Here is a 22,742-nt window from a genome sequence, read left to right on the forward strand (position 1 = left end):
CATTTTTTGGAGTGAGTTTCATATTTGTATTATTAAGAATGATATTAGATTATCAGATTAACCTGGTCTAAATTAATTAATGAGGTTCACTCTTATGGATATTTAAATAATTTTATGATTTTTCATTTCAGGACACATGAGACAAGCCAGGGATATATAACACACACATATGTGACACAAAGCACCAGAACTGATCTGTGTGACATTAGACGAACTGAATTCACCTCAACCATCCGTTTCTCTTGGATCAGACGATGTCTTCGATGCAGTGGACCCTGAGACGAGTCAGACCGCTCCCCTGCATCAGGCTCTGCACTCTCCCTGCCAACCAGACACAAAAAAACACACACACACAGTCACTACACATGCCTCCGCAACAGTGTTTTAACATGTTTTAATTATAACTTTGGTAGATGGAATCTTCCAGTGTTTTGGTCTCTGAGCAGGAAGTTAATACTTATTGTACCATTACCAAGTCTGCTTTTCCTAGTCATTCAGAGGTGAGCTATGACGAAGGTGAACCCTAAACCTTGCGGGCATATTCTGCCCTAGTGTTTCATGCCCAGCACACATTTTAAAACTGCAACGCTGAGATAGGAAAAAAAAAAACGTAACTATTGTTGTTGAGCTTTAGGCTACATTTTTTTTCCGGATACACACTGCAGAGGCCCCACCTGATTTCCTTCCTGTTACAAGAGTCTATTTTTGACAGCTCTTTCTCACTAACTGCTCTGTCTGGCACCATTTAAAGGAGGAAAGATCATGATCATGATCACAAGACATAGAGCTACATTCTTGGACAAACTGGGGTCTCTGTCACTGTCTGAACTCCAGGACAGGACACAAGTTATGATGTTAAACAGACACATACTCAGTTAGCAGAAGGTAGAGTTAGCATCAGCAACTAGCAGCCCTAATGTTTCTCATGTTCTTGCATATTAACATTTTGGCTTTCATTGCCCATTTTTAAGTAGTCAAAACATTAATTATTATCAACAGCAATACTAACTGTGTAATTAAACTTAGCAAGCTAGCTGTCTAGCGTGGTAAGTTTTAACTCAGTTGGTGTTTGTATCAGTGTCATTCATAATTATTTTTATGAAATAATGGAGGTTTCGAAACTTAAGATTTCATGATCTTTTCAGCTCCTTTAACCACAGTCACAGAACAGTGAGGTCACATGGTAAAGAGGTGGAACCTGATTGGTCCTTTTGCCTACATTTAAAACACTGATTGGTGCTTTGCAGATGGAACCTTATAGCATCAAGTTTGAGATTGATTTCTGAAATAAAACCTTTTCTTTTCTCAAATTTTAGGGCCTATAATGCAGAAAACAAAAAATAAACCTACACTAAATGTTGTCAAAGAATAGTTTCATGTGAGTAACTCATTTTGTGACAAAATGTCAGATAGAAATTTATTCAAAGGCCACTAATCGTATAAATAAAATGCACAAAACAAGCACTGTCATAAAATGAAATCTGAAACAAAACAGGGAATCTTCTTTTTTTTTTTTAAATTGACCACAACTCATGCCACCATGCACTTCACAGTGATTAACATCTGAATATTAAACATGTGATTCTGCATGCATTATGGACACCATTACACTTTAATATCAAAACAGTAGCTAGTGACTCTAATTATAATTCAGCCTGTAACAGACAGTCCTAAAACCCACTGACAAAGAGCGATCATAATGTTCGTTTCTGCTGGGTGTGACCAGTGTGATGCCATTGTTGGCTGACTGACCTGCGTTGACTGCTGTCTGCCCTCTGGAGGGCGCTGTGCACCACCTGTCTGAGCCGCTCAAGGAACAGAGCCACGCTGTGTTGTCTGGAGGGTAAACCCAGCTTAAGCGATCCTCGCTCCCTGCGCAGCTCCTCCAGCTTTTTCCCAAAACGCTCAGCTGAAAAGACACATACACACACACTAAATAACATGCAGCATCATGTGCTAAAACAGGCCCGTTATTAGGAGTTGTTTTCAGGTCAGAAGGTCAATCAGTTAATGACTGTACAGAAAGTAAATTACTGTGCAGGTCATAATAACTATGACATTAACTGAAATAACATGACAGCACACATGACTCCTAAATTAATTGCCAATGATGGCTAGAAGGCACTTAGAGAGAGCAAACCACTGCCAATACTGAAAAATTAATGTTAAATTTAATGCTCACTGCTTCATTTCTTGACCCTGTAAACAAACCTGACCAATTTGGAATCAACCCTCTCTGTTGGGCTAGCAGTTAAAGCTAAAAACAATAACCATCCAAAGGTAAAACATGCAGATCTTCCTCAGCAAGAAAATTAAATCAACCGTGTTATTTTTGTTCACATTTCTCTAACCTTTCAGACATCCTGCTGACAGTCATACAGAAAATTAGGTTAACAGGGGTGGGAAAAAACTTTGAAATGTCAGGCAGAGGTTTGTGATGCACAATATCAAAGGGCAAACAGAAAAACCTGAAAAAGACACTGACCCAAATAATCACTGCGCCTAAATAGTTCAAGGTCTACAGGACACCAAAAGCAGATGTTGGTACTTATTTCTGTCACAAGGACCAAGAAATGGGTCAGAATACAGTCCGTTCCTCTTTACTTTCCTCTGGCAAACTTAAAAACATATTCAGGTCAAACATAAATAAATGCAGTTGTTTTTTTTTAACTTTCAAAATGCAGTCCAGATCAATAGTGTTAGGTTTGAGGACTCATTGATTCTTTCCCACACAGTCTTCACAGTCAAAAGCTAGACAATACATCAATAAGTGCTCATAAAGCTCCAGGTTTTCTTGTAAATACATTTTAAATTTGATTCAGTTTTACGTAATATCTGTGCTACTTTCAGTAGTTTCGTGAGGTCTAGTTTTTAGTTTGCTCACTAATCTGATAAGGTGAGCAGGACAACTACGTAAGACCAACTGTGTTTGAAAGATACCATGTCACTGGGGAGCTTTAATAAAAACCACTGAACTCTGCAGTAAGTTCAATGTGAAATGTATGTCAGCAGAAGTGAACAAAAAAAATTTCTTCAGCTCTAATTAATATGTGGCCTTCTGTCCTCACGTGCTTTATGAGACATTTCAGTATCATCCACATCTAATTCAGTTAGCAAGAAATCCAATAAAGGCAACTGGGTAATTTCCCATATCTTCTCTCATCTTGAACACACACGTCAAACCGATAAATATCTGGATCCTGATCGAACACGTCAGCTCAATCTTGAGATCAATAATTTTATCCCACAGAGTTACTGTATGTCAAATCATTGCAGCTTTATGTCCACTCAGTCTATGGTGCTTTTTTTCTGTACACTGTCCTCCTTTCAATATCTCAAATTAAATTTTAAAAACTGTGTTAGGAATGTTCAATTTGTTTAAAATATTATGTTTCTAAAAATGTTAAAAGAAAGGCATATAAACATGTCAGTTGAAATAAAGTTCTCTTCCTCTTAACACAATCCTGCCACTAGTGCTGTGCAGTATCAACAAGAGCTGCAATGACCTACTTATCAAAGCAAAGGCTCAACTGAAAGTCTTAAGTTCACCTGCGTCATAGTCGTCATCCAAAATGGCTTTCTGCTGGAGTCTCTGCAGCTTCAACATCATGGACTCAATCTGAGAAGGAAATACAATAGAAAGAAGAAGAACAGATTACCCAACAGTCCAGAGGTCAATGCTCTTTAAACAGTTGCCACAGGCCCCAAAAAAAAAAACCAAGTGTGGGTGCAATGACCGTCATTTCAAAGTGATACCAAGTCAGCAAATTGAGGACTGGAGGATGAAGTTTAAAACATTCATTACTGAGCTCAGACTGTATCTCATGAAGGAAGACTAATCGACCAAAGTAAATGTTGATAAAGTTATATTTTTACCACGTGCTAACATTCGAGAAGATAAAACTCACCCTTTGCTATGTAATCTTTGACCCAGTTTGCTTTTCATCTTAAAGGAATAGTTTAACATTTTGGGAAATACAATTTTTGGCTTTTTTTGACTGTCTGTAGAGTAAATATGAAGCTCCAGCCAGCAGTCAGTTATCTTAGCTTAGCATAAAAACTGAAAACACAGAAAACCACAATGTTTACTTTTTACAGTTTTTGTGCAGATTAAACAAACAAGATATGACAAGTTAATTAGCTTTAGAGGTGTGGTTAGGTGGATACTGTTAGCTTTGGACAGTGCCAGGCTTCGCTGGTTCCCACTGTTTCCACATTTTAAGCTTAGTGTTTTGCAGTTTGACTGACTGTTTTAGTGTTTTGACTTCAACCCTGCATCTGATCCTCATATCTTAAGTCAATCATGCCCACCTTGGTGTGAGTTCGGTTGTTTTGGAGGCAGTCTTGCAGCACGCCCTCGTACTTCTTCACCAGATTGTCCCAGCCTTGGTCAGGAGCAGGTGTGGCGCTCTCATAGCCGGAGGTGACAGAGGAAGCGGAGGCAGTGTCTGAGTCCACTGACAGTGAGGATGTGACCTCTATGTCTAGAGATCGGGAGTCGCAGTCAGGCAGGTCAGATATTACCTCCCTGCCACTCCATAGACATTCCCGCCAAAACCTCCCACCTAATGACAGCTCCTCTCTCTCTGCCTGGCTGCCAAGAGCAGAGGAGGGCAGTGGCTGGACAGTAGTTGACTGCTTTGAGACTGACTGCTCAAGAGACAAGGTTGCTGGTTTTGTGTGAGGCGAACTAGGTGCTTTAGTTGACTGATTAAGTGGTTCTGGTTCCTGTGATGGTGTGGCAGTGGTAGTGTCAGTCCCCTGGCTGGAGTTGAGAGACTGTTGGATGAAACTGAAGCTGGAGTTGAAAGAGTCTGCTGGGGAAGTCAGCCTGGACTGAGGTGAAGGTTGAGGTGCTGGGCTTGGGCTTAATCTGTGTTCAGTCCGTGGCAATGAGGAGAGATGGTTGAATGTACCGTTAACGGCACTGCAGTTCACAAGGGGGAGAGGAAAGTTCTTGCTCTGACAGGAGCTACATGCGAGTCTATCAGGCTGTTGCTGATTCATTACAGACATTTTAACAGCAGGTGTTAGACTCATCCTCTGAGCATTAGGTGTCTCAGTGATGTCAGTGTGACGTCCAGGTTTTCCATTCCTAATGCAAGTGGTCCTTCCCTGCTCCTTCTCTTCCTCCTCCTCCTCCTCCTCCTCCTGTCCATGAGTAGTGCTCTGTAGTCTGGACTGCTCTCCTCTCATGTAACCTGGCCTTCGGTGGAACCTCTTACGGCTGGTGCTGCCAGCTGTCCCTGATGCTCTGCCACCTGTCAATGCAGAGATTAACCATTAAGCTGGACAACACGGTCATGAGGAAGATAAACAGTGAGCTCAGAGAGCTGGCAGGATTAACTATGCAGTCATGGAGTATATCAGGACAATGTGGCGCTAAATGTGGCAATTATAAGAGAATGTAAAACATCTTGTTAGTATTCAAAACCAAACTGACTTTCATTCGAGTCCACGACTCTACCCTTAAAGCCAGCATCGCTAACTGAATGAAAAACAACTTGGGCAGCTGTGTGACATTTCCCAGGGTTTTGCTCCAGCTGTTGGGAAATACCAAAGCCACATAGTCATGTTGAGTTAAGACACGCCTCTCAGTGTTATAGATGTATTAAGGAGTTTTACAGCCGCTTATTTTCCAATGATTGTGTGCAGGAAAAATGCTTTTTAGGCCAGTTTGCAGCATGTGACGGAACCAGAAGTTTTAATTTGGCCACTATGTCAAATTGGCTTCACATTACAGCATTGTTCCTGGGGGCTTGCTCAGTTTAAGAGTAAAGTACATTAGAAATATTTTCTGAAGTGACATTTGAATTGACTTTGACAACAAACTCATAGTGCTGTAGCAGTGGTTCTCTAACTGCGGTGTCTCTCCTGGAGACCATAGAAGCTTGTGTTTTTTATCATCTTATAAAGTTGTTATGGGGGAGCAACATTAGCATTTATTTGGCATTGTGTTTCAGGCCACTAGCTCTGCTTTCGGTAACCACTAACTCCTGAGACAATGTCTGGCTCTTTAGCTGCTAAATACATCTATGTTCAACAGCTGGTTGCTAACTTTGTCTGTCCTTTCATTTGATGCCCAGCAGGTAGTGTACAGAGGGTTATTTGCTGAAAAAGACTACTTGCTATAGCTAAAAATTATGCTGATAAGAGCTGTGAGAGTGAACCAAAACAGTAAAGTTACGGTTGTAAATCCAAAACAATGGGCTGAAGGATGCTAAAACGCCCTGTAGAACTGAGTGGTAGCCTACAGCAGAGTCAGGTGATAATTCTCTGTGCGTTTGTCACTATGAGCATTTTTCATATTCTACGTAATTATTTGACCCATTGTTAAGATAAAGTTATTGATTAGTGCAGCTGTAATCCTCAGGTCCACAGTCAAGATAGTGAGAATGCCTTTTAATTTGTTGATAATTTTTAATTTGCACAGCAGAAATGTGTAGTTCATGTTCTTGATAATGTTACTAATTTCTCCAATAATGTTAATGGATGAATAAAATTGAATAGGTTTTAATGGGGGTAAGGGTCATGACAGAAATAATGACATAATGAGAAATTATAAAACATTATTGTGTTGGTCTGAAAGAGGAGCAGGATGATAAAGACTGGTTTGTGTTCAGACACCTGCTGTGGCTACACACGATTAATACATATAATGTGTAGGATTCAGTAAAGGAGACAGGCTGAAATGTGGGGAATCAACAGCCCCTTTGTGTCCAGCTGCGTTGCTCTCTCTTTCACTTCTGGCTCTCAACTTTCTCTTCCCACTCACACACACACACACACTAAAGACACAGCAACACACTGACACACAGACTTTTGTACTGAAAACAGTGGGAGCATTCATACTACTATCATTGTAAAACCACTTTAAAAACCTGAAACGACATGACCAATTTTAGACTGTGTGTTTGTACATGCTAAGAACGTGATATTACACTGATATCAATTTTAATATCTGTTTTTGTCAGTTATATTTCATTTGTGCAATGGGAGGCCACTTATTCAACGTCTGTGTCTGTGTCTGCATGTCAAAAAAAGGAATGTAGGGCATCAAACAAACCATGACCACTAAAAAGCAACCACAGACCACTGCTCAACCACCCATGACCTCCAGTAATGTCACTCCTAAACTATCCCATGTGACCGGAGAGGAAGAGAGACAAAAAGACAGCACTTAAGGGACAGTTGCGATATTAGACAGGATTCGGAGTGAGAGTAACATAGTGCTGTTGCCGTTGTACCCAGGTTGTGTATGTATGAGGACCCTCTGTCCACTGGGACCACCGCACTAAAGCTCAGGTTACATACAGCTCCATTAGTGTTTCTTTGCAGACGTGGCCACTGTTCCATAACCGATTTAAGAAACCCAACACTCTCTGTAGGTACCAAATACGACCGCACGCTGCTCACCATCTGGTGTGGTCAAGATATAACATAGACACCACTCCAGAGAGTCAAAGAGCTGGAAGAGAGGGACTTGTTGATAGAGAGTGTTACTGTATCCTCACTATGCTTCGATTACACAGAGATGGCTCTTCCCAGTAAAGGGGAAGGAAATGCCTCAGGGCCCATTGTGAGTGTCTATGTGTGTGTGTGTGTGTGTGTGTGTGTGTGTGTGTGTGTGTGTGTGTGTGTGTGTGTGTGTGTGTTGGGGGGCATCTACTTCATTGCTGAAGCCCTTCAGAGGTATGTCATTTGCTGCTTCCTGTCAGGCTTTGTGCCAAAACAGTTTGTCAGGAATTCCGGCAGAAACAGCAAATAAGGAAAAGGAGACCCAACCATAAGCACCTCGACAATAGCAGCCGTCTCTTTACAACTTGTCGCTGATGTTGAAGAAAATCTGAACAAAACACAAACACTTGTAGTATTCGAGAGCGCTGGTCTCTGGGAAAATTAAGTGCTTCAGCCAGACAAGGCCAGATTATTTACCTTTGGAGATTAAAGAGGCCCTACTCAGAGCCTTTAGGTTAAACACTGCATCTCATTGGTTGCTGAAAGTGCTTCAGCCAAAGAGGAGAGGAATGCAGAGGATCTCATAAAAACACAAACGTTTGAGGAACAAGCTCAGCACCCTCAGACACACACACACCAGCAGATCTGCATGTCAGCAGCCTCCCGAGAAGCAGCACTGCCCCACAGATGTGAAACACCTCGCCACTTGTGACCGACCACAACAGCAGAATTAAGGAAGTGAAAGTCAGCAATGAGTTTTAGAAAGGGTTTTTCTTTCCTTTTGACCATAAGTACACCAAATAGTTATCTGTCTATCAATGTATCTGGAAAGAAGCCCATCATGATTATAAGGAATAATAATTATATATTATATATATTATATATATGACATTCCAGTATTTCATCTCTGCTTTGCTGTGGAAAGTGGTGAGACATTTACAATAAAAAAAGCTCCACACTTCCTGTATGGTCACATGAGAATCATAAACCATTTGAATATGGTGGAGTTAGTCTAGTGGAGGTTCAGAAGTGAGAGACAAGAGACTGTGAAAAAGCATACACCACAAAATCCTCACTAACAGACTATTGTTCGTTAAATACTAACACCGTTAGTTAATACCTGAGAAAAGTTATTTTTCACAACTATTATGTTGAACAACTAAGTATTCAAATCCCTTTAAATGGCCTCATCACTACCTAAAAGCCTTTCAGGGATTGATTTATTTTAGACGTGAACAATGTGTGAAAATGATAGCAAATGTAACTTTTTTTAGTTAATCCACTAACAATATGTATCAGGCAGTTGATCCCTTTTAGATACTGATAGCTGTAGTGTAGTAGTTATAAGGACATTTTTAAGTGTTTATTAAGACAGAGATATAATTATGATTACGATTATTCTCCTATGAAGACATGTTTATATTATTACAGATGTGTTTTACAATATTGTCATTAATTTTCTGTTTATACACCAGCCTTCATCTATGGGTGCCCACAAGAGGAGTTATAGTTCTTAACAAATATATCTACATTTTAGTGTGTTATAAATTATTTATTAGCTGTTCATATACTGCTTATAAATGCTTAATATGGCAACTTAAAGTAAAGTGTTACTGATTTGTCACACACATTCAATACACTCAGCAGATAATACATTAATCTTACCAGCTGCCAAATGTTCACAATAGTCTATCCAGTAAATGTACCTCTGTGCATGATATCAACCATGAGCTACCTGTTTGATAAGAATATTTGTTCTCATAAGTAGGCTACTGTATGTGACACACCTACTGAGGCAGTAACTTGGTTTTAGGGTGTCTCAATACTGTCTACATATTAACAGGAAGAAGGTACTGAAGTCACTGCATCGCCCATCACTCATTCGAGAGGCTGACGGGTAGGGAGGCTTTGAACTTTGTATCTGGATGACTGGGTTTCCTCACACAAACCACAAATCACTCTCATACAGCAGACATTGGGAGTGAATGTAGGTGTGTACAACCAGATGAATGACTCAAAAACACACAGATTCTCCTCTTCTTTCAGTCAGGCCCTGGTTATTCAGTGTAAGCATCACACTGCATATCTGCATGTTGGTATGCAGGTCTTGTACCATATATTACACCTCTATTAGTGCCATCATATAGACACATGAGTGTTTTTTCTCCTCATCTTCTTATTAAGCCTAGTGTCATCACCCCTGCCTTACTTATTTTCGTTTTTCTTTCCTTTTTTAGTTATTTATCAGCCTATTTTTAAGTAATGTGAAGCTCCAAATGGAAATTGAAACTGCCACTATGATCACTAAAACATCTACTGATCACTGCTGTTTGATACATTTGAAGATACAGTAAAAAGTATATAACTTTACCTTCCATGACTTCGCAGCGGTGAAGCAGAGAGTTGCTGTGACATCCCATCAGCCCAGCAAACATCTTTCCACTAATAACAAGCTCTATGTAGCCACAAGTCAAACACTATCAGATCCCGGTACATGCAGTCACATCGACCATGTTTTAGAAGAAGTGGAGCCAAGCAATAGGACTGATCTCATTTCCGTTGTGGAAAAGTGAAGCCAGACTGTTATTTTTATCCCCGACTTTGGAAAAACGTGTAAAACCGGCTTTTGCTGGCTCTCATTTGTCCATAATAAACATTTCCTGATACAAGTATTGATCCGTGTACATCAGATTCTTACATTTCTCCTCTGCGGCAAACAAGTGGCTTCAGTTGCGCATAAACAGGCGGTCTGGAGAGGAAAGATGGTCAGATTTCTAGTTGTGGGGGGAAATGGAAAAACATCCGATGATGTGCTGCAATGACAGACGTAACAGCCAAGATAAATCTCTGTCTATAAATTGGCTCATCGATCAGTTGATAAGTAATCCGTTATTCGCTGCGCCCCTGCGTCGTGCGTCGTGTTGGAGCAACGTGAGGAGCTCCTACGTGTTCGGGAATTTGACTCCAGACTCCTTCAGACCGCCTCAAAACCTCAGCAGGCAGCCTATGAAGCCTGCAGCGGACACATCACCGGATTAAACACTGCTGCTGTTTGTATTTATGCATGCTTTATTTCAGGAGCATTGTGTGAGTGCAGCTACTGGGGGGAAAGGACGGGTATTAATTGTGAAAAAACGTGCAGTCTGACTGCAACTCCTTCAACTCCATTAAAGTCATTAAAAAAAGTTTTATAGTAGATGTTCAAAAGCACAGATGCAGTAACATTATTATTGTAGTAGTAGGCCTACTAGTTGTAGTGTAGCACATTTTAAAGTGTAAAAAGTGTAACGGTTACTTCTAGGGCTCTTCCATCGAGATTAAATCAACATTACGCAAAAAATATCCAAAACTGGCTAAAAACTATAATTTATATAGTTCATTCATCATGTTTTATGTCGTTTTATGCCTCACTAAGACAAGAATAATAGAAACTGTTGTAATAAAATGACTATTTCTTGTTCTGTTCTGTTCTATCATATCATTCAACATAGTTTACACATACTGTATGTCCCTGCATTGTTGATACAGAAACTGTTGGCAGTGTGTCTATAGCACAATGTGGCCATTGGATTTGGAGTTCAAATGATTATTGCATGCACAAATAAATGTTGTTTACCCATAATACATTCTGGTGTCCACACAAAAGTGTGCCTTTGTTTCTGCAGTGAAGGAATGCATGAGGAGAAAAAAAAACTATTGAGACCCCACATAGAGCAAAGTCTTTTCATCCTCTTTCCTACGCATCCAAATGCTCCTTTCATTCAGCTTGGCTGTGCTGCAGAAAGACAGACAAGACTCAGTGATGAAAGGCTCAGTTCACCCGACACAACAACAACAACAACAGTGACACAGTTAGGCTACACTCTGGAGGATAAGAGAGATGTGGGGCAGCAGGGATGAAATCCATTGATCACCTGCCCAGTATTAAAGATTAGAGCCACTTAATGTCCTTTGGCAAACAAATCAGCTAACTGCCGAGTTACTGGACAACAACTCATGACCACACAGTTCTCGCTTATGCTTAATAACTGGTGGGTTCAAGCAGAAGCCTTTCACTGACCTACAGTATCTTCGACCAACATTTCTAAATTAAATAAAACGTCTCAAATGTTAAGTTGAAAATATTTTAGTTACTTGTTAACAAACAGATGTTGCCATAAATGTTTACAAAAACAAAGGACAGTCAATGAAAAGTATATGTTTGTATGAACAAGTCAAGTATTTTTAAAAACGATATAGTTTCCTTCAGTTTTTAAGAAACATAGATTGGCAGCAGCTTGACATGCATGTGGGGTTGTGGGAGATGTCTAAAACTGACATACTTACAGCTATTATTTATTCAGTTAATAAAAGCAACATATAAAAAATTTTTTAAAAACTAAATTATCTATTAATCCAATGATTCAAAACAGGGGCAGGCTGGCCTGGAGGCAGCATACATGACAGCAGAGCAAATGTGTATTAAACTTGAGTGGAAAAGACCTTTTGACCTTTCACATACAGGTGTAACTAATCATATTATTAATTTCTTTTTGCATTGCACTAATTACTGAAGGGAGGCAACATTAAGATTATTAGCTCCACCTGGGCTTTTACTGCTATGACAAATCAAAATGTCTCATATGAAAAATCTGATTCATTTGGGAAGCATGTTTTGATGGCAGCACGGCACAGGAAAAAAAACAAAAAAACAAAAACAGGTGATGCTGATGAAGCAAACATGTCGGCCAATTCCAAAATATTAAGAAGTCTATCTTCCTGAGTTCAGTGTGAAGGTTTGGGAACTGATGACTAATAAAACTGACCAGCAACAGACCCTTTTCTCAGCAGACATTTTGCCTTGTTACAGCAGAAAGTCTAACTAATCACATTAACAATGGTTCCCTTCTAGAGGTATCCCTGCTGTTTCTACTGATGAGGGTTTTTGAGATGTTTACTGGGAGAGTAGGTGTTACTGAAATGAATGTGCCGCCATGATTGGATTCCTTTTGTTGTTTAATGCAGTAACAGCTGTACAAGACAAACTACCGTAATACAGACAATAAGACATCTTTTTCAGTTGCCTGCTTTCACCACTAGATGTCAGGTGTCAAGCAGATTTGTGTTTGGGGTTTAGTTTTGCAGACTGCTCTCATTTAGTTACTTTTTAATAGATTTTAATAGTGTTTTAAAAGTTTGTTTAAATTGTGTATGTTAGATTCGGTTTTTGAATGTATTTTTAAGTAATATTCAGGTTGTCACATTTCTATGTTGCAGCTCCCTGCTGTGTATCATCAGTGCTACAACTCAATTGTGTTTGACTGTTTACAGTCTACGTTAAAGACACTGATAGCTCTCTCCCGCCACCAGGAAGTGAGGCGTTTTGCATTTCCTTTTTCTTTGACACAAACACGGATCCTAAGTAGATGAGCAGTTTTAAAACAGTCTTTCAAGAACCCTAACTAGTGATTTCTCCCAATATCCCAATTTCACCCAACGTCATTTCATTGGATTGATTGATTGGTTTATACACGGAGCACAGCCAGCAAAAACACTTGTTTTCTTTCTCTTAGGCAAAATTTAACAACCCTAAAAAAAAGGTGACCAAATAAAATTTAACATACGGAAATAGCCAGAAAATAATACCCAAATAATGTTTTGACATATAATTTATAATTATAACTTGCTGTATTGTATTTAATCAAATCCAGATCATATTGCTAGATTGTTCTTATGTAGTACTAATACTGTCCAGCAGATGGAGCACTTTAATAACATTGACAGCCTTCAACACATGGTCTAAAAAAGGAAAACAAAGATGAATAAAATAATGCGTAATCCTGTTTGTGGATAACTACAAAACTACCAGCCAGCAAAATACCAGATACCTTATATTTATAAACAGTTCATGCTGAAGCTCTCTGAACAACTGCAGCTTGTGAAGCGTCACAGCTGGGAATCCTACAGAGAATCAGTGTTGTTTTGGTTGGAATAACCAGACTCAAGTGAAGCTTTCTCTGAGGTTAAATCTGACAATAAAACTGTGTTTCTCCAAACATGAAAAAAGTCTTCTGTTATTGCTTATAGATGATGATACTGTCATTACTCTGTCTGTATTCATAACCGCTGCTGAATTGTTTCTCGCTGCCTGGATGATAATAATTGACACCATCAGGTGATGAGGAGTGTCAGAGGGGTGTCAGCTCTCTACCAGGAATTTTCCTCTGCTCACTCTGAACATTATTTTGAATCCACATCACTGCAGCCTGGTGAGGATTGTTTAAAGAGGGTAGAATGAGGAGGCATGGGGTTGTTTGTTTGTGTGTATGTGTGTGTGTGTGCCAGGGGGGCCTGTCAGAGTAGGCACGTACAATGTACAAAGGTCACATGATCCTCCTCCACAGAGGCAACCAATGGTTCTACCTTAGATTATCTGTGTGTGATAGAGGAAGGGGAGGGCAGAGAGAAAAATAAAATAAACACACATTATCAAAGCAGCTTAAAGACTGGGAGAGCATGGCATACTTGGCACAGAACCTTTATTCATGCAAAACAACTGAAGTCATCCGATCTTTATCAAGGAAAAAAAAAAAATCCATTGTCTATTGTAACACTGTTTTTATTGTAATAATAAAAACAAAATTAACAAGCATGTCACGAAACATGTCAAACATCAGCCAAATCTCATTAGGAATACACACGAACATGAACCTGGAGCAAAACTAGAGGAGACAATGACACCATGGAGAAAAAAAAAACACAATGCTGTTGAAGCCGAGCAGGACTTAAACGACACCTTCCTCGGGGTCGATGAGCGTGTTCCTGCTGGAGAACACGTCGGCCAGCATGTGTTTGGGGATTTCTGAGCCACGAACGCGCAGGGTGTAGCAGGCGTCCTCCACTTTTCCCAGGCTCTGTCGCAGCGTGTGCAGCTTCTTGGACACCTCGTAAGGGCCCGTGTTCCCGATGTAGGAGAAACCGTCGTGGATCTGCCGCAGGAACTGGCTCAGCTTGAAGGGCGTGTCAATGTCGCCGTTGCCCACGCTGCTAATGCACATCCGCATCAGCTCTCCGGTCAAGTCGGCCACGCCGAGCAGGTAGTCTGAGGGCGTCACCTGGAAGGTGAGAACCTGAGCTCCCGGCGGCGGGGCTTCAGCTGAGCCCTGAGACAACACAAAACACAACATTTGAAAGAATGTCAACAAATATCTTGAATGAGCCTTAGAATTAAACTGTGAAAAAACAGTTTTGACGCTTTTGGACCAGATGTGTACAGAAATTCTTACCGCAGCATGCTTTGCACGCACGATTGATAGTTAAAACAATATTTATGAGATGTGATTGTTATGTTATGCAGCTGTGCCTGCAGAAAAGCCTTCAGGCAGAAAATAAGCAAAATCCAGCTTTTCTCAAGCATAATGGTGCATTTACTACAAAACATTGAAGTTCAAACAATTTTGTCTGCATCAACCAGCAGGCACTCATCATCTTTGAAAACATCAGGCAGAGTGGATGAAATTACATAATGATACATAATGCGTATAACTGCGGAACAGAGAACACCACAGTGTTGCCTGTTTGTGCCACTGCCATTGCTTTGACAGGAAATACTGTGAAATAAACACACTATGATATTCTCAAAAGGGACAGTTTGACGTTTCAGGTAGTATGTTTAATAGCTTTTTACAGTTAGATGACAAGATCGGTACCGCTCTCATGTCTGCACGCTTAATATGAAGCTTCAGATTTTACCTTTGGATGAAGTGTCTGCTGGCTCTAGCTTCATGTTTAGCATGCAGACATGAGTGGTGGCGATCAAACACATGGCAAGAAAGCAAAAAAGTGCATTTCCCCAAAATGTCAAACTATTCCTTTACTTCTTATTTTCCTTGTTAAAATTATTTTTGTTTAGTTGTGTCGCCACCCGATAGACCAGCAACGGGGTTTGCTAAGTGAGACAAAATAAACAGTGCATGAAGGGTAACTGCAAAGTCTTTAAATTCACCTTAGGCTCTATCTTCTCTGCTCTCATGAACACCAGTCTGGCATTGATCTCCTCCAGGCTGATGAGGCTGCGGTGACGGATATAGTGCTGGAAGGAGACGGCCTCCACATACTCCTGGACCCCTGATGCATGACATCAAATGCAGCATGACATCAAATGCATTAACATGGGTGTTAATTATTGCAACAACCAAATATTTCACTGCTGCAGCTGTTGTAAAAGCTCAGCTATGTATCAAGTGAGTGTCGCACGTAGAGTGTGTATAAACACTACATGGTATCTGCAGAGTATAGATCACAGATGTAGATAATGATTCAAATAAAACATGTTTCCTGCCGCAGTCTTTTGATTGAACAACAGTGGCCATTTTTCGTGGCAGGCTGAGATGACCCCTCATTTGTTTTCTGGCCCTGTGTAAACAACAATCAAATAATCACAGGACGGAAGACTTTGTGTCTGAAGTTTACTTTTGGAGCGGCAATTGAACTTCAAAGGGCCTCCTATCTCCCTCTACTGTAACTAAGCTAGGATGTGGTTCATCTCTACTCCACCTACTCTTACTGACTTTCACTGCTGTTAATAGGATTTCAGTCCAGTCGCAGCAGCACATGCATGGGCCGAATCCAACAGACCGAGCAGCTGCAACCTACTCAGTGCAAGAGGCAGATTATTGATTTATAACTGCAATATCACAGCTTTCTAAATGTTCTCCCATAACTTCAGGAAGCATGATTTTCAAAAATCACACAAGGAAACAGAAAATGTGGGAACATTTAGAGCCCTTTTCCTGATAGCCAGTAGAAACCACTTAGGACATTGAGGTCATGTTCTCTGTATTTTTTCAGGGAATTTGGATAAGGTTTTAGCAGCCTAGGGATATTTTTACATCCAGTCAAATATTTTAGGCTCATTTCAATATTTCTATACTATATATTAAAATCTAACTACTTTTAGGGCAACAAAATGAACAAATAATTAAAGGATTCAGAAATTCTCCACTATTTAATGTAGAAAGGTCTTTGACTAACAGCAGTGAGACATTCATGGTGGAAAAAACAACAACTGGATAACGCTTCGTTTAAAGGTCTGTAATTTCTTTATAATTTTACCAGTGTGGTTCTTGGAAAGAATTATGTCATCTGTTATGAGTTATAGGGAAAATAGAGACAGAGTTATGAGACTTTTTTGAGACTTTTTGCCTTGTTTTATGTAGAGTTAAGTTAGTTGTGTTAGATTTATAGGCACTTGTTGAATTCCAAAGGTATTGTTAACACCCATCCTCCATATTTTTTTTTTCCTTTAACCTTTTGCCTTTTATTGTTGAAGTATTTTCCAATATCAATTAATTTAATGAATATCCTATTCTCATCTAGTAAATAGTAGTAGTCATATATGTTAGGCTCAGCCGCCAGCCTTTATTTGACACATTTTTCATAACCTTGCTCGACAAAAAAAAACAAAAAAAAAACACTGCAAACGTCTAAACATCGCCAGTGGCTCCACAGCTGTGACACTGGTTCAGTGAATATAGTACAATTTAAGGCGAACAGGATATGACAAGAAAAGGTTATACGGGCTTTGAGGCAGGCAGGCAGGCGGAGTTCAGTTCCTGAGTTTACTGCCAGGAGCTGCTCATGTTATTTACTCTGAAGCAGCAGCAGCAGCAGTGTTACCTTTGGTAACTGAGACACAAAAACAAAAAAAAAGGTTAGATAATGTCTAAACAATGACTCAGGAAAACCCAACTTGAAATATTCCTAGCACAGTGCATGGAAAAGTCAAGGGCCAAGCCTGTGTATAGCAACAATTCAAAGCCTGACTGGTTGCTTAAAGAGCTATTACACACTGTGTGTTGCATAATGATACTTAATGTATTGAGAATACTGAATAGTAAATGCAAAATAGCCTCCATTAGCATTCGATAAATATGTATGAATGGCCACAGATTAATCTGGCTTAATGTTTGACTACAGTGCGGTTCACTGAGTTGCAGGTGAACCCTGGAAAATGCGCTTGTTTGCACTATCTCATAGCTGCTAGCAGGGTCAAGCTAAAGAGCTTATCAAAGTGCTGCACTGCCCTGTTATCAGCGGCAATTACATTCAGATTCAGCCCATAATATCTCTAATGGTCCTTCTATGAAAAAAGCACACCCATTACACATGCCTGGAGACTTCTCGTCCTGCCAAGATCAGCTGGAGAGTCTGTGCAGTGAACTCAGTCTAATAAAGATGATAAAAATGGAAAAAAAAAACAAAAACGTCTAATTGGTGGGAACTGCCACTGGTCACGTCGCGGAGGATGCAGCAGTGATTCCAGAGTGACCACAATCTAAAAATGACTTCCCCAGCTGCTAGATAACAGCTCACCCTCGCTCCCAGTAATGTTTTTCTCCAAACTTCGCCAGACATTTTGGCTACGCTAACAAAAACTGATATTGATGCTAGTGGGAAAACAAGTTTATCAGAGGGTGTGTCTATCATATCCATGCCTGCATCAAGGTCACGCTCTCACACAATCAGTGACTTCACAATAAATCTAAAGCACAAAAAGGGAGATTGAGGTGGGAACAGCGTGCTAAAGATAATTTCTCTTAAAAGCTCCTGTGTGATTAACTTTGAACTCTTTGCTAGAGCTTGTCGTCAATTCAGGAATTCATCGTTATATTGAAATAAATGATCCTTTAAAGCTCACGTGTCACAAGTTTGCAAAAACATGCTGAATGAGTATGAGCTGAGAAGTGTTTAATAAACCTTAACTATTTACCAGCAATTTGTTTTAATTAATTATAAGATATTGTTTATTTAATTACACACACACACATATATATATATATATATATATATATATATATATATATATATATATATATGTGTGTGTGTGTGTGTGTGTAATTAAATAAACAATATCTTATATATATATATATATATATAGTGATATAAAATGTTTTGACTTTGCCCAGTAATTTGGTTAATTACCAAATAACTGCAAAACTAATGACATTCCTATCACTCTCACCTGTGCTTTGTGTTTTGTGCCAATTGTAGCAATTGCTAAACTAAGAACATGGTATACATTATAACAGCCTAACAATCAGCATGTTAGCATTTAGCTCAATACACCGGCGTGCCCAAATACAGCCTCACAGAGCTGTTAGCATAGCTGTAGACTGGAAACTCTGTTCACACGGCAAAGCTATAGTTTAGCTGTGTGGTTATGTTGGCCAATCAAAAGGAATAGGAAGATATTAGCTTATATTTCAAATAATGTCAGTTATGGTAATGAACAGAATGTTTTCACTACATGAACGAAACTACAAAACCAGTAATGGGATATGATGTGTGTACATGACTCCACCCTAGCTAACACCTCTCTATCTATGAGCAAATGCGAATGTGTTATGACTGAACTGAGTGTCTCAAACAGTATCAGAATATTTAATGTTTAGTTAATTAGTTAGTTGCAAACACTGTCCGTGGTATATCCAGTGGGTTATGCATTGATCCATCTAAATGATATTGATAAATTAAGTCACACAGGTTTATTAAGGTGCTACTATTTTGAATGTTTTATTTTAAAAGATCATGACTTCAACTGTGTAACTGAGGATGTAAATGTAATAAACCTGTCTGGATTCACAGGATCATTAAAACAGATCATGACCCATTTTAAGCTGAGAAACAAACTTTCACCTGGACCATATACTGTAAATGTACAGTAGGGTCCAAAAGTCTGTTTTTGACTACTGGATATTAGAATAAATATTTGCTTTACATATCAATAAGACCTGCTCAGTAATATCAAACATCACAGGTGAGAGGTGAAGTGGAAAAATAGGTCACAGCTCTTTCATCACTTTGTGTGCCTGGAGATAAAATACTAAAGGCATGTCTTAAAGCTCTGAGTAGAGAAATGTGTGGCTTTAGTTTCACTGGTGGACCTGTCTTGTTTTTGTCTGGTTTTTTTTTCTGACACTTGCAGAATTCTTCTGATGTCTAAAACAACATTTAAATTAATCAATAAGGTCTCTGATAAGGAACATTTTAAAATTCCCAATTTGCCAACAGTCATTTTAATGTTGATGTCATGGTATTTTTGAAAAATTATTCTTCACCCAGCACTGAACATTTTACATGTACTCTCATGCAAAGTTACAATATATAGAAGTTCATTTTGCTTGTTTGCTTTCTTAAACAATGTAACAAGTGTATGATAACTTACCTGGAGTGAAAGCTCTGTGAAACTGATGGATGTCCTCTCCTCTCAGCTCTTCGGCAATTTGACCAATTTTCTGCCTCACTCCGTCCAGTTTTACATCTGCCTCGTTCAGAATGTCCTCTGGATCTTGTACACTTCCAGTGAAAACACACAAAGTTAGGAATGGAAATTCTCCAAGTGACTTTATATTTAAACATTAGTTGAAAATCTTGTCTGAAACAACAGCCCCTCTACACCATTATGCTTCTTTCAAAGCAATATCTGAAAGCTGATGTAGATTGAGTGAAGGATCTATTAATGCTTTATTATATGCTTTATTTATATCAACATTCAACTGAAATTAAGTTAAAAGCAGCAGCTGAACAAGCTGGCTCCTGGACAGAATTTTTTTTCCCAGAATGACAGAAAAATTACAACTAAAGCCACTGCAATACCATGTAAATAATTAAAAACTGAGTAGCATTGCCCCATTAAATCTAAATAAAGTGAGGAAATCTAAACATATGTTCCAATTTAGACTGAACAGATTGACATGTCTTCCTTAAATGGTACAAACCTGGTCACTCTATGTAAAAGAAAAATCGTCCTCTTGCTTTCAATGGTGACATCTCGACTGATCTTAACCAGACGCTCATATTTGTCGTGTTTGGTGTCAAGCTCCTGCTGGAAAACTTTAAAAGAGATACAGGTTAATTTGAAAATGGATGTCTTAACATATTAGTATCTTTTTTGGTGAAAAGTGGAATTAAAAAACGCTGAGGGTGCAGTTACCTTTAAAGGCAGCAAAGACAGGTGAGGACGGGTTGGCACTCATATCACGGTCCTGCGCTGCGTCAGCGTTTTTCCGTGCACATCCTTCAGCTGTTATGATGCAGAAAGGGTCAAATGATGCTGCAGTTGCTTCACTGCCAAATGCTTTCATTTTATACTTTATTTCTTCACAAATTACCTTGTTAAATTAAAGGGGCACTCTACTGATTTTATGCATGAAAATCACTTGACAAGAGGAGTAATCCTCCTTGAGTAATGTCTTTTATGGCTCCTCGAACATTAACATTGTTTAATAGAAAGTCTGCATTACTCACTAGAGGTATGGAGTTTGTCAGGCAGGTAGAGTCTATGAAAGACATTACTGAGATGCATTAAGGGAAGTGTGAGATCCAGCATTTTTAAAGCATGATCCCTACTAGTAACTAAAGGTCAGATATATATACTGTGCTGTATTGATTCTGACCTGTGTCTTTTTTTTTTAAACTATCTCTCACATGTTCCCCCAACTTCATGGAAATGTACTTCTTTCAGTTGTGAGGAGCTGGAAGTCAATCAACAAAAAATCTGTAACAATTTTGATCATTAACTGTAATTTTTTAAGCACCTCAAATATGTATATTTACTAGTTTTTCCTGTTTTTTTATGATGGTAAAATTACTACCTTTTTTAGATTGCTGGTCGAGACAAATGAAGCAATTTTCAAACATAATCTTGGACTCAGTGGAAAAAAATAAGGACATTTTCTACTACTTTTCTGCAGAAAATGACTGATATTTTATAGACCAAATGATTCACAGATAATGGGCGGATTGATCAGTAATGAAAACTAATATTTGCAGCCCTTGTGAGAATTATATTTGGAAAGGTAGAGATTACTGCTACCGCTGTCCTTGCCAGCTCCAACACTTGAACTAGTAACAAACTAATGAACTTGTTTCTAAAAAGGAAGGCAGACTAACTAGTTTAAACATCAGCATGCGAGTAATTTCTCACCACACTTCAGTCTTAACAGCTATCACACTGCATTTGCTAACTGGTTAATTACACATCTAGTAAACTATCCTATGTTGACAACAACAATCCAGTTTACATGAAAACGCGGTTATACTTAGTTAATTGTCAAAGTCTGGATTTACCTTCTCGTTTATTCATGCCTTCGGCGATGGAGTTCAGCGGTTTAATAAAGTATAAAGTCCGTACTGCCAACCAAATGTAATTTCACTTAAACGATGCAGCGTAACGTTACTTCACAGCTGTCAGAGATTATCAAGGTAACCAGACACAACAGCTCGGTTTATACATAAAAGTTATCATCTCTGAGCGACAATAAACAAGCTAAACAAAGGCTAAATACACCACTGTGCCAAAGAAATTGTATTTACGTGTTTTAATAGCAGGCATTCACGTGGACTCATTCATCGCGGGGCTTTTGCGCTGTTTACACGCGTAGCAGGAAATGAAGAGCGGTGCATCTTGGGATATGTAGTAACACAGAAAAGTAGGGAATTTTTATTATTACAGCTTTTTCTAATTTACTAAAGTCATATTTATTGTTTTTCATTTTAAAACTAATCGTAAAAAACAGTTACAAATAGTTTTAAATGCAGTTGGTATATGCGTTCATTTTGAATCATGAATTATCTTTACATGTATTTTACTTGTAAATTATCATTTTTGAAGCATTCAGTGCCCTGCAGTGTTAATTGTTGAAGATACTGTATCTACTATTTGTATACATAGTCCTGTGATAATCTTACTCAGTAGGGAGTGACACAGGTCCGCCCTTATTTACAGCCAAAGTACTTTCTGTTTCTAGTCAAAACCCAGATTGAGTACCAGTCATCTCCAGACTGCCATCCTTGTTTGGCCTGTGTCATTTGTTTCTATTAAAATATGTTTCATCCAACCTTTCTTTATCAGATTACTCGCTTCTTTCCAGTAACCCCTCCTCCAGGGACTCCTGCAGACTGTCTACGTGCCACACGACTGGTGCCAACTTGAGTTTGCGCCTTGCCTCTGCACAGCAGCACACTCCTTGTCACTCAGAAACCCTTTTCACTCGTTATTGTGCTGAATGATCGACTGCAGCACCATATATTATATCATGTTAATCAGAACATGTTTACACTCTGTAAAAAGACAATTATAATTTGTTGAAATATACATTCCGATAGTCGATTTACATCCCTCTCAATTGCAGTTATGAGCTTCATAAACCGCCCAGTATCCAACGAGTCAGTTTACCATAATGCAGGAAAATCTTTGTGCAAAATATTCTTTTGTTGTGTGAAAGGAATTTCACAAATGCAAG

General features: G+C 39.1%; 2 protein-coding genes across 5 annotated transcripts in view; both read right to left on the reverse strand.

The window, feature by feature from the left end:
- Positions 1-10,431, reverse strand: part of disc1 (DISC1 scaffold protein) — a 49,768-nt gene extending 39,337 nt beyond the window's left edge. Inside the window, exons 1-5 of the mRNA XM_067609668.1 lie at positions 9,830-10,431; positions 4,312-5,261; positions 3,550-3,619; positions 1,753-1,909; positions 225-321 (exon numbers count right to left, since the gene is read on the reverse strand). Coding sequence (XP_067465769.1) covers positions 225-321; positions 1,753-1,909; positions 3,550-3,619; positions 4,312-5,261; positions 9,830-9,893 — 1,338 coding nt within the window. The 5' untranslated portion in view covers positions 9,894-10,431. The remainder of the gene's footprint in view (positions 1-224; positions 322-1,752; positions 1,910-3,549; positions 3,620-4,311; positions 5,262-9,829) is intronic.
- Positions 10,432-13,959: 3,528 nt separating this feature from the next.
- On the reverse strand, positions 13,960-22,697 carry tsnax (translin-associated factor X). 4 transcript variants are annotated; one of them, XM_067609675.1, is made up of 6 exons: positions 22,676-22,697; positions 20,432-20,521; positions 20,217-20,331; positions 19,664-19,794; positions 15,443-15,564; positions 13,960-14,600 (listed from the first exon to the last, which is right to left on the reverse strand). In XM_067609675.1, exons 2-6 carry the CDS (start codon positions 20,472-20,474, stop codon positions 14,223-14,225), a joined length of 789 nt encoding a protein of 262 aa, XP_067465776.1. In that variant the 5' UTR covers positions 20,475-20,521; positions 22,676-22,697; the 3' UTR covers positions 13,960-14,222. The 4 variants fall into 4 exon arrangements, with proteins under 4 accessions (XP_067465776.1, XP_067465775.1, XP_067465773.1 ...); XM_067609674.1 differs by lacking the exon at positions 22,676-22,697 and adding an exon at positions 22,339-22,544; XM_067609672.1 differs by lacking the exon at positions 22,676-22,697 and adding an exon at positions 21,814-21,880.
- Positions 22,698-22,742: the final 45 nt, after the last annotated feature.

The sequence above is a fragment of the Thunnus thynnus genome, chromosome 14, assembly GCF_963924715.1.
Source record: "Thunnus thynnus chromosome 14, fThuThy2.1, whole genome shotgun sequence".
NCBI lineage: Eukaryota > Metazoa > Chordata > Actinopteri > Scombriformes > Scombridae > Thunnus > Thunnus thynnus.